The sequence below is a fragment of the Grampus griseus genome (assembly GCF_964374135.1).
Source record: "Grampus griseus genome assembly, chromosome: 16".
In the NCBI taxonomy this organism is placed as follows: domain Eukaryota; kingdom Metazoa; phylum Chordata; class Mammalia; order Artiodactyla; family Delphinidae; genus Grampus; species Grampus griseus.
This window is the reverse complement of record NC_139010.1, coordinates 68,709,586-68,721,982: the sequence shown is the minus strand read 5'-3', so window position 1 is coordinate 68,721,982 and position 12,397 is coordinate 68,709,586. Positions and strand designations below refer to the sequence as shown.

At 43.4% G+C, this 12,397-nt stretch overlaps 1 protein-coding gene across 4 annotated transcripts in view; it reads left to right on the top strand.

The window, feature by feature from the left end:
• Nucleotides 1-11,054, top strand: part of GPAM (glycerol-3-phosphate acyltransferase, mitochondrial) — a 44,267-nt gene extending 33,213 nt beyond the window's left edge. For 3 of the 4 annotated variants that reach the window (XM_082673339.1, XM_082673341.1, XM_082673340.1), the window contains 5 exons: nucleotides 974-1,051; nucleotides 1,675-1,815; nucleotides 3,334-3,523; nucleotides 4,838-4,896; nucleotides 5,729-9,617. In XM_082673339.1, the coding sequence (XP_082529465.1) occupies nucleotides 974-1,051; nucleotides 1,675-1,815; nucleotides 3,334-3,523; nucleotides 4,838-4,896; nucleotides 5,729-5,845 (585 nt within the window). In that variant the 3' untranslated portion in view covers nucleotides 5,846-9,617. Of the gene's footprint in view, nucleotides 1-973; nucleotides 1,052-1,674; nucleotides 1,816-3,333; nucleotides 3,524-4,837; nucleotides 4,897-5,728; nucleotides 9,618-10,952 lie in introns of those variants that run through there. The other variant, XM_082673342.1, reaches the window with a different exon arrangement.
• Nucleotides 11,055-12,397: the final 1,343 nt, after the last annotated feature.

The following is a 12,397-nucleotide window of genomic DNA, read 5'->3' as shown; positions in this document are numbered from 1 at the left end:
GCGAACCCTTCGCGTGCTGTGAGGTGTGATAGGACAGATGGCTCAGCGTTCTCTATCACTGCGATCCAGAGTTATTGAGCTCTTACTGTGCTTAAGCCACTGGGTCAGGGCTTTGTAAATAATTAACATGCCCACTCATGGATGATAGAACCGTAGAAGATAAGAGTCAGGAACAGTCTTAAAACTCATCTGCTCAACCCCTTCTCCTTTACAAATGGGGAAAGCAAGGCCCAGCGGAACTAATGAGCATTTATATTATATTTAAATACTTCTAGACATTTATAATGAGGCATACATATTAAGCAGTAGAGAGATTTTTTCCTCAAAATCATCAACAAATAGAATTTATATTTTAAAGTCTGTTCTTTTCCACTTATATGAATGTGCCCTGGGACATTTATGAGCACAGGTATTGTGAGTACAGCTCTCCTCCACAGCGTTCTTTATATATGTATGTGGTCCTGTTGGGGAATCTGTTTTGCGTGAATCTTGGGGGCAGGGCGGGAGGGGACAGGGTAGATAAGGCTCTCAAGTTTGACCTTGTCTTTCACTTGGGTCTTTTTTGAGTTATTTGAATACATATTGTGTTTCCTCATCCACCACCTTTGTGTACAACATTTACTGTAAGATAGCTTTTGCAGAGAAATTGTCTTACAAAGGAAGAAACAGGTGTAGGGTCCTGACAAGCAGCCCTTCTAAGGCCTTGCTCCACTCGGGGAGACACAGCTCAGGAGCCCCCTCTGCAGGTGGTGCTGCATTGGGTGCTCTGCCAGTCAGGTTACAAGATCTCTTCTTTTGTCCACGACATGCACTCATCAAGAGGGCGGGCACCGGAACTCTTAGGGCTTGCCCAGTGGAGGGAGGCAGGTGATACTGTGGAAGTATCCAGCAGCTACCTTGTATGCTATTTTCTGTCTTTAAAAAAATAAGTGGAGGACAGTGACATTTACATTGAAATGCCTTTTGTTTTTAGCCCTGCCAGACGTTTTACCAAATTTGCCATGAAACAGTAGGCAGGTTTATCCAGTATGGCATTCTTACAGTGGCGGAGGTAAGAGCACACGCTTGCCTTTGTTTGCCTTGATTTAGTTTCTTGCTCTTCAGTGTCTTTCCTACCAGCCACCTGAACCCATAATTCCACTCGATATATTGTCAAGTCCAGATGAGAGGAAGAGAAAAATAAGAATGGGGAGAATAAATGTCCTTTGGGACTGCTTAATATTTTGGCTCCTTTTGTGTAATGGGTGTTGTGCAAGACATATCTTGACTAGATTCCCTGACATCCAGAAGTCTGCCTTCCAAGATCAGCTCTTCTGCATATCTGTGTGCTTGTAGCTTGCACATGTGCATTTTTCTTTTTTGAGATTTTGTTTTAATTTTGGCACCTTTAGTATAGAGGGTATGGCCTGAGAAAATAGGTACCAATTTAGGAGAGGGAAGGGTATTTTATTTGATCTGTCTGGTAGCTTTCGCCCTCACTCTTTCTTTTTTCCCTCCCCTGCTGTCTTCCGAGTGATTTTGAGTTTGGAGAGGGCAGTGGATTGATGTTGTGAATGGCTAAACAGAGCAGAGTAGGGGAGGGAATGAGAGAGGACTGCTTTGTCTGGGGTCCAGCGGGCAGGTGTTTGCGTGCCTGTGCACGTTTATTTACTCTTGGTCATCTCCCTGGCATAGCCAGATGATCAGGAGGATATTAGTCCTGGTGTTGCTGAGCAGCAGTGGGACAAGAAGCTTCCTGAACCTTTGTCTTGGAGAAGTGATGAAGAAGATGAAGACAGCGATTTTGGTGAGGAGCAGCGAGATTGCTACCTGAAGGTACTTGGGTGAGGAGTTCTGGTGGACGTGACAGTGATGAGTTGAGGCTTATGTTCCACAAGTTGTAAGGTTCTTTTTTTTTTTTTTGCGGTACGTGGGCCTGTCACTGCTGTGGTCTCTCCCGTTGCGGAGCACAGGCTCCGGATGCGCAGGCTCAGTGGCCATGGCTCACAGGCCCAGCCACTCTGCGGCATGTGGGATCTTCCTGGACTGGGGCACGAACCCATGTCCCCTGCATTGGCAGGCGGACTCTGAACTACTGCGCCACCAGGGAAGCCCTATGAGGTTCTTATAAACTGGGACTCTGGTGACTAATTCACGTTCAGAGCACCCACAAACTATCTGGGGTGCTTTCTGCCTAGTTAGGATACTGAAACTGTTTGAATTGAATTAATACCTTAAATTGTTCAGTTTGGGTATAGATAAATGGAAAAAGAGACAAGAGTCTGAAAATTCGGCAAGATGAACGTCATAGGTGATACCTTTCATGACCCTCTCATCAGAATGCACAGGTGCACACCTGTTTACCCACACCTGCACTCACTCCTAAAGAGGCAGAGTGGTTTTGTTCAGTCATCACTGAAGCAAGGCAGGACCGTACCAGGTATGGGAGAGAATTAATATTCAGCTGCCACTGGCCTGGGTGCTCTTTTTGAGCCATGCTCAGTCTTGCCATCTCTCCCAGAATTTCCTACATCAAGCTCTTTGCCTTCAATTAAGACAAATCCTATCACAGGAGAAAATTTGATTTTTAAAAGATTGTCCCTGCTTTAGAAAAAGCAATTTTGTCTAATTTGTAATTTTAGAAATTAGTAATAATGACCCTTCTCTTCTGAATACCCTAAGTGGATTACTCTCTTTGCAGTGGGATAATACCCCTAGTTTACACACACACACAGGAGAGTCCAAATGACTTTTGGAGGTTTTCCATGTTGGGTATTATTAGTTTCGAGATGGGGCAGTGATCTTGCTTCTACACTCCAGAGAGGCTCGTCTGAACGTGCATGTTTTGGGAGAGGGGTGCAGTGAGAGCGCCTACTGCCCAAAGCACCCTGTCATCACCACCACCATTCCCCGCTGTGCCAGACTGTGGGCCCGAAGCCACGTGGGGATGGCAGGCAGTGAGGGATGGGAGGGACTGAGATGGTCTCAGGGGTCTCGACATGTGGCCTTTTTGTGCACTTGAGTGACCGTCGAGCCAGGCTTCAAAGTCTGGAGGGTCCGGCCTCGGGAGCAGCTGTTTTCAGTGATGACAGTGATGACATAATTTCTCAAGTATGACGATTTCTCCTAGGCAGCTGTTCAATGAGCGCAAACCTCAAGTACTTTGAATGTCAGTGGTTACAATAAAGAACGCATGTCAAAACCAGTAGTCATTTCCAGGGGCGATTCTGCGCACACGGAGCAGTAGGCCGCTTCTGTGTGGAGGCAGTGAGAGGCCGTCTTCTTGAGCCGCTGGTGCTCTGAGGAGGTTCCTTTGTCCCCCAGTGACTGGGTCTCCCGCCCCTCCCCTCCCAGGTGAGCCAGTCCAAGGAGCACCAGCAGTTCATCACCTTCCTGCAGAGGCTCCTTGGGCCTTTGCTGGAGGCCTACAGCTCTGCTGCCATCTTCATTCACAACTTCAGTGGTCCTGTTCCAGAGCCCGAGTATCTGCAGAAGCTGCACAAATACCTGATAACCAGGACAGAAAGGAGTGTTGCAGTGTATGGTATGTGGGACCCTGTTTTGGCTTCTCTTAAAAGCTACACATTTTTCGATTATAGGAATCTGCTCCTTGTAGATAATTGGGAAAAAGAATGCAAAATTATCCTGACCTCTAACTCCATAGATTACTACTACTACCTGTTTGGGTGTGTTATATAAATTGAATGATACAGATAGATATTCTTATGTCTGGCTTTTTTCATTTAACTTTGTTAGTGAGATTCATACATGTCGTTGCATGTAGTTGTTTGTCTGTTCTTGTTGCTTTGTAGTATTCCACTGTATAAGTATTTACCACATTTTATTTATTCACATCCATCATTGATGGATATTTGGGTGTTGCAGTTCAGAGCTACTCTGAATAGTGCTGCTGTGAACATGTTTGAATGTGCCTTTGGGTGAACACAGGGACTCGTTTATGCTGGGCTGTATAGGAGAATTGCCTAGTCACAGGGTGTGGTGGGTTCAGCTTTAGTGGGTACTGCCGAGCAGTTCTTAAGTGCTGAACCAGTTTGCACACCTAGTAGCAGTGGGTGTTTCATTTGCCCCCCATACTGGCCGGCACTTGGTACTGTCTGCTACAGAAGAGGTGTAATTGGGGTGGGAGTAGCATTTTATACAGTTACGGTTTAGGACTGAAACTACTTTGAATCAATAATTTTTAGAGCCATGAGGGATCTAGAGATAATCTATCTAGAGATATCTAGTTATAGTTATTAGAGATATCTAGATCTCTCTTTCTATAGATAGATAGATAGATGTGTAGATGTATCCCTAGATATATCTCTAGATCGCTATCTAGAGCTAGAATCACCTCACTTTATAGATGAGGACACTATTCCAGATCACATAGCTAGTTAAAGGGCAACCTGCGTTTAGAATTCTTTTTTCCCAACCTCTAGACTTGTGCTCTTTCTGGTCCCACTGGTGTAGTAGTCATGTATGCACCACTGTGCAGTTTAAAAGAATTTCTACACACTGTCTTGAGTCTTACAAAAGTCCTTCAAGATGGATGTTTTGGGTGTTTCTCTTTCCCTTCTTCTTCTCTCTGTCCTTCCCTGCTTCCATCTCTTCTTCCCTCCCTGTTTCTCTCCTTATTCCTCTCTCCTCTTTTTTCCTTAAAAGATGACAAAGTAGCTTTAAAGAAACGGCAAATCCTTTGAGGCCTCACAGGTTGCCAGTAGCGAAAGGGAGCTTGACCCAGTCCTGGGACTTGCTCTGACCCTCTCCCTAGCCTCCCGCGCTCTGACTGTGGGTATTGGGGTTTACTTTGTTGCTGGGCCTAAACGTTTGACAGGGGCTTTTTCTTTCTTCACAGCTGAGAGTGCCACCTATTGTCTTGTGAAGAATGCTGTGAAAATGTTTAAGGATATTGGGGTGAGTGTCCCCTGCTTATGGTATAAAAGAGTGTGTTCACGTCTGTCTTCTTTCCATTTAGATCTAGTCTATGTGAGGCACCTTTGTGTTGGGCTGAAGCCTGGGAGAAGCAGTTTCTGCTGGATTAATCATGCAGGCATTTCTGGGGGTTGGGAGAAGAAGGGGCACGTTGAAGGTGAGGTCCATCAGCACAGATTTATTTGAATGTTTCAGAATGTTCCTGGTTTTCATCTTCATTCCAAACGAAGGTGTCAGTGTGTTTCACAATCCTGCTGCGGTTTTGGTGGGGTGTTAATTACGCCGTATGATTTTCAGTTCTTTTCTTTTTTTTTCTTGGCTGCGCTGTGCGGCATGCGGGACCTTAGCTCCCCAGCCAGGGATTCGAACCCATGCCCCCTGCATTGGGAGTGTGGATTCTTAACCACTGGACCGCCAGGGAAGTCCCTTCAGTTATTTTCTTGTGCTTTTACCAATATTTCTAGAAGTATCCTCATGTATCCCTTATCTTCACATATCATTTGGAACATGAGTTCCATGAAGGTACTAGTGATCTTTGTAAGGGAATATTTGTGACTTTATTCCAACATAAATTTAAAAATATAGTACACTGGTTGAACTCCACCCCCAAAACCCCACATCTGCCCCCATAACCTCCCCACCCCACACTCGCACACGCCTACGTGGACGTTTACTTAAAGCCCGCACATGGCTCTGCGTGCCTTACTGCATTTTCTGGTCTAGAACACAGAGCAGGGTTGGTGATAGAAATTCCCCCCCCGCCGCCCCGACCCTTTTTGGTTTGTCTTTAATTTAATCTAAACTTTCTCTCTAGGTTTTCAAAGAGACCAAACAAAAGAAAGTGTCTGTTTTAGAACTCAGCAGCACTTTTCTACCTCAGTGCAACCGGCAAAAACTCCTAGAATATATTCTGAGTTTTGTGGTGCTGTAGGTAACTCCTGGCACATCTGGCCAGTGACGAGTGTGGGACGAGTCCCTCGTAGGCTCCTGCCTGTGGCTCGAGAGTGGAAGGTGCCATCGTGTGGTCGGGCCTGACCTGTCCTGATGTGACCTCCTGGAAGACAAGTGCCTTCTCCCCTCCATGATCTGTGATCATCGGACTCTGAGGTGACACAGCCGCCTACAGATCACACTTCGGGGGCCCTCAGCCTCCGTTCACAGTTCATAATCAGTAGATTACAAAATGAAATCGCAAACGATTATTTTGGAGTTTATTAAAGATTTACATTTTAAGTATAACTGTTAAGGACTAATTACTGTGATGGACACAAAAATGTAGTTGATTCTAGAACTGAATCTTGTATAGATAGTATACTTAACGCTGTCAGGTAATTTGTTGGCATATTTTCTGATTAATGGTTAATGCTTCCTTTAAAAATAATTGCGTCATCCATTCCCTGGATTTTTTTTGTTGGTTTTTGTTTTTTGGGTTTTATCCTTGTCAATCGTAGCTAAATTTTAAGTGGGAACACTTTTCATCTTAAAGTGCTTTACAAATGAATGGGCTAATGTACATCACACCCAGGTATCACTGTGCTGTCTGTTGCAGTCAGATGCAGAAAGTGTTTTAAGAGCTAAGTGAAGACACAGTATTAGTTTAGGTCAGGAATAGAGATAATGTGACCAAACAGCTAACACCAGGAAATAAATTTGGCTGGCGAAATTCAAGATAAACCTGGCCAGAAAACTGACTTTGAAAACGTTTGTTCATGTGAAAAAGTGCCATTGAGTTTTAAATGACCAGCAAGTATTTAGGAACAACTCCTGTTTTATGTCTGTATACCTTCCCACCCCTCAGGTAGTACCTGCCTATCACAGGTACAGCTGTTTCTTAGAGAGAGCAACTGTACTAACTTATTAGCTTGGCCTGATAGCCTGTGTTAAAGTGCCCTGGCTTCAGGCTACTGACCCAGTCCTCTCATGCCATTCAGACAGGTCGTGCACTGCACATCTTCTGGGTGGCTGGTACCCACTCACGTTGGGCAGAGTACAACCTGGACGGTATATGTGATAGCCCTGCGGACTGGCAAATGGTCGGAGGCATTTATAGGGTTTTTAGCTTTGAGGAAGAAAAAAACCATGGTTCTTTAAAAACGTGTGTGGGTTATTTTCCTAAACCCCGATGCCACATAGTGGCAAATAATTATGAAAAATTGTTCATAACATGTAGGTGCCTTTTTGTGAGCAGGGATCATAATCGTTAGCTAATTGTGGTAATTATAATGATTTAAAAATCATGTGATATTAAACGTTTTCTAACAACTTACTGTTCCTTCTCTTCTCTCCATGGTATTATGGAATAGGAATTTTCCATGATGAGTATTGCAGGTAATCTTTGAATTTAATCGAAAAGTACTGAGAATTAAGTTTGTGCTTTCATCAGCTTGGATTTTAAACACTAATAATATCTCATGAATATTCTGTGTGCGTTGCGAGAAGGAAAGGTACTAATTGGTATTTCACATTGTATGAAGCTTTTGAAACTCAGAGCAATAATGCCATGCTTTTGTGATTTTCTTCCACTCTTCTCAAATTCCGCATTTAAAATATATGTTTTCTTTATAGGCGTTCACGTACTATTAAGCAGTTGTCAGTGTTGCAGCGTCTCTGGTGTGAAGTGGGGTCTTCCCCGTGTAGCATTCCTTTTTCCTAAGTAGGATGGAGCTCTGTGTTTGGGGGAACAGCCAGGGAGGCTTATTTATCCCCTTGTGTGTTCCTTGTCTAGGCAAGCAAATATTTCACTAGTCTCTTTTACTCATCCACTAAATTATAGACCAAGGATTACTCAGACCCTTTAAGTCAAGGTTGGGACTGACCTCCCAGTGGATTCTGCTGCCCCGCCTGTGACTTCTGCTAAGAGCTACTGCTGCACCAGCCTAAGCAGGGAACAATGGCTTCTCTGGCTTTATTTTTCCCTTTCAGTTGGTTTGTTTTCTAGAAATCTATGCAGATGCTTTGGGGAATGCAATATATGATTTGCTAGCTCTCTCGCCACTTAACTCACTGTGAGAATAAATATGCATGCTTTCTGTAATTAACTGGTGCTTTGAAAACCTTTTTTAAGGAAGACAAATCTCAACCAAAGTTCTGCTCATCCAGACAAGCTCACCCTCGAGTTAATTTTAGCACAGCTCATTCTTGAGTGCCTCGTTACTGAACGAACATCCATCATCCCAGTAAGGCTTCCAGATAGCACTGTCTTGCTCGAAGATTTATTCTTGTTTTCCAAAAGCGAATGGCTTTCATGTAAGATTAAACAAACTAGGTGCTTGTAAATAATTTACTACCGTTTACTCTGTTGCATTTCTATAAAACTGAAATGCATGTCCTCCAGGGGAAGACAAGCTGTGACTCAAGTTAAAAAGCAAACAAAAAGACCCAATAATAAGCAATGTGAAATTGCACTCTTTGAAAATGAGAAAATCCTAAGAAATTCAAAAGAGGAGAAGGAATTTTCACTCTCAAAATTTAAAGAAAAACAAAGGGAAAGAACTAGCATGAAGTGTGTAGAACTAGTAACAGTACTGTGAGTCTTCTCAGATCTATTCAGATCTATTAAGTCTCACAAAGCCACAAGAGTGAGTGGAGGAAACATCAGGGATTGCAATGAATATAAGATTGTGGAATTTCCGATCTGAAGGGGAAAAGCATTTCCCAAAGTTCTCCATGTATATGAGTGCTCTGTGAGATGTTCATAGGTGTTTTGTATATAGAAAAAGTGTTGCTGGTAAAATAAATTTGCACACGGACCCTCTTTCCTAGAAACTCACAGTGCACTTTAGTGCAGTAAGGGCTCAGGGCCTGCCAGTACCAAGCCTGTTTAACCCAGCATTTCCCAATCTGTGTGGTCCCAGGGCCTTTTCCCCCTTTGGGACACCTATGGACCTCTCCTTAGGGTCATAGAAGACATTTTGGGAAACACTATGTTAGGTAGTTCTGTAAGGGGTCAAAACAAGAACTGCCATGTGGCACAGAGGCAGAATTTGCATGCATTTTGTATAATCAAATGTTGCATTTAATGGATGTATATTTCCTCCCCTGGAGACAATGAGCACAGAAAACTATAGTATAGGTGGTCAGAGCTCTTTTCTTGGATGAAAGACCAGCCCTTAATGTATCTGGGTTTTTCACTGAAAGTAGCAAAGTTAACACTAGGATTAATTGGGATAAAAAATTAAGATTCTCATTCAAACCTAGAAGAAAATATTGCACAATCGAATGCAGCTTTTTATCCACAAATAGTTCTAGTGTTTAGAAACGATAGGACTTACCACTGAGGTTTATAAGATTTAATTTGGATGTAAATCTGTTTTTTAAAACACATTTTAGGAACTTGAGACTTAGCATCTGGCATTTCAGTTTAATACAAACTAATGATTGAATTTGAGAGAGACTTTTGACTTTATTTCTAAACGTCTAACGTTCTGAAAAGCCTTGATGGAAGGTGTTAAACTATTTGCCCATTGTACAGAGAAGTGTCAGATTGTTATAAAAAGATTTATTATAAAGTACCATGTGACGCTGTGGGTGAAACATTTGGAAACATTGATTGATTTTTATGCTTGTCAATATATTGTAAGAAGCACAGAAGTGTAGTTTTGTTTTAATAAACCAAAAAGTGAATATATTCTTGATGTCTTGCATTTGTAGTTAAAAGTTCCCTACATAATTCATTGTACAAACGGTTCTTGTTTGACTTCACATAGGCCTTTATTAAAATGCTTATAAAAAATAATCTTACATAAATTTGTGAACCTGCAGTGCGTGATTTTATTATTGACCCAGAGCTCTTCAAATTTGATCAGGCATTTGGGGATGTAGATATCTACACTTGGCTACTGCCCTTCTCAGTAAATATTCACATCACAGAGAGATTCTTTGGGTTTCTGTAAATATTCCTTTAAACGTGGTGCTTCTGATATATTTTAATATGTTTAAGTTTGTAAAAGCATGAACTGAAGTCTTAGGTTTTTCCCACTAGTTCATGATAGTTGCTCAAAATAGTTTCCTTTTTTTGACAAGTAAGACAAGTATTTTACTAGAGCACAGTTTTCTGTGGATGATTTGAAACTGCTCAAATGCAGCCTTCTCTCCAAAGTGTGCCCCCTGGAAAGGGTGTTAAACAGGTGCCTGGTGATGCCATCCATGCCCTTTGGGTGCATGACAGTGCGTGACAGGGCTGTGAACCTGATCAACACCCAGGATCATCCCATGTGTTCTGCTCCAGCTTCTCGATCTGAACTTTGTACTTTAGCGCCTTTGATTTCCTCTGGGATGCTGTTGCCACGACTGTGCCCTCACCCTTTGGTGTATTCGTTCTTTCCTTTGCATTAGCAACTTTCTTGCTCCTGCACTGTGGACTTAACCTTGCCTTCCGTTCATCAAGGCAAAATTCTAACTTTTACAACCACTCGTTTTTAAGTGGATATTAATTTTGAAATCTAGGCTTTTAATGTTTAGTCCTATATTCACTAATTGTAGTCCCAGTTATGTCCCTTTTAAACACCTTACAGTCTGTCTGGTACACACCTAACTAGCAAAATTCTAATGTACAAATAGGCATTTTCTGAATTGTCCACAGCATCTGTGATGTCCGTGCAACGGCCACTGCTTAGCCGTCTCTAGATGCCAGCATAGCTCCTGCATTGTGTGACTTGTACCACAAAGCTTGGCATCAGGATGCTTCTCAGCCCTCAATCTAGGAAAAGGAAGCCTCATCCAAGTTGTGTTCTGTGTGTGGATTTTATATAGCCTTTCAAATCTGTTGTTATTATTTTTAAGAAAAGGAATATAGCAGAGAGAGCATGGGGTTTGAGGAGCAAAAAACTTAAGATTGAGTCTGGCTCTCTTGTGCACATGCTGGAAGACATTGAGCTGGTCACCTCACCCCAGTGAACATACATGGGTGTCCTCTGTGTTGTATGGGGACAACAGTGGATTTTTGAAGATGAAATAAGGTGGGATGAATGCAGAAGTGTTTTGTAAGCTTAAGAGTGTTACAACTGTGTGGTATTTGGTTTTCTCGATTTCCTACTTAGGAAAGAAAATGTAGCTCTGAAAGGGAAATTAGGAGTCACCTGGTATTTGGCGCCCAAGTTTTACAGAAGAGGACATCACCGGTGCTCGCACAGTAAGTGATGATAGAATCTAGAACAGAAGCAGCATCGTTGGACCCTCAATCCCACCCCACTTCAATCCCACTTCAATGACCACCAGCCAAATGGAAGGTGAACAAGAAAGCAAAATGATCAAGTCCCATCCAGTGACGTAGGGACCATCCTTGTGTTCGGTGTCGAACTTGGCAAATTATAGGTACATAAGGTTGTGAAACTGGAAGGAAGTTTATTGGCTGCAGCAAAACAATGCGCTTGACATGCTGGTACCGGGACTTCTTTGTGGGTACAGAGTTGGGCACTGCGCTAAGGACTTTCTATGCATCACCTCAGTCCTCCGGGGGTAGGTACAATACTATTAGCCCCATCTTACCACTGATGAAACAGGGCTGAAGCAGTTTGCTGAAGGCTTCTGCCAAGGCAGAGTGCAAATTTGCTCTCCATCATGGTGACACACTTTTCTCTGGGTTTGCAAGTTCTGCCCTCGTCCTGGAACGACTGACAGGCACAGAGGAATAAGGCAGAAAGCAGTATGTCTCATCAGGACAGGCGGAAAAGGACGTAAGGATTCTTTCCCTTCACCTAATGTCCTCTTGAAAAGTCCACTGTTAAGGGTGTCCTTGTACGATTCAGAGGGCAACCATGTCACTAAGGTGATGTATCCAGCTCGCAGGATTTCTCAGAAGCCCTCCTACACTGTGCCCTTTGCACAGAGTTAAGCAGAAGGAGAGCTTTGGAGGTTGAAGACGGCTAGAATTCGTCGCCACTAACTGTGGATTTGTCATAATGCAGAGCCCAAATTCAGCAATGATTAGCGTATGTGTTGGAGGGGATCACGGAGAGGAAGTGACCATTGGTTGACTGGAGAGTTGGACCCGGGCAGCAGGAGACTCCTCACCCCCTCCTCTGTCCTTGGAATGTACGTGCTGCTTACTATTCCCATGCTGACAGCCATCTCAAGGATGCAGCCTTGAGCGAGTAAGGTGTTGCCCAGACCAACTCGACTGAATACGTGATTGAACCCAGTTAAGGCCTCTATATAGACTTTTGAGATTCTAGCTGATGGGGGCAGAGATCTACCGTCTTGCACCGCCCAAGACAATCCTCATAGGTAAGTTCCCTTGCTTATTAAACCTGCCACCTACCAATCTGGAGCAGTCTGCCTCTTCCTCTGGTTCTCCTTGCCCTCTGTGGACAGGGGCCAGTTTGCAAACCAACAATGTAATAGTATTTTTATGAACGTGTGTGCCGGGCACCACGCTGATCATGAGGTAGGGGTCCTAAAGACCCTAAGAGGAAACTGAGTGTAAGCTATTTCTCACGGTCATCCTGCTGGCAGGCAGTGGGGCTGGTTTCCAAACTTGATCTTC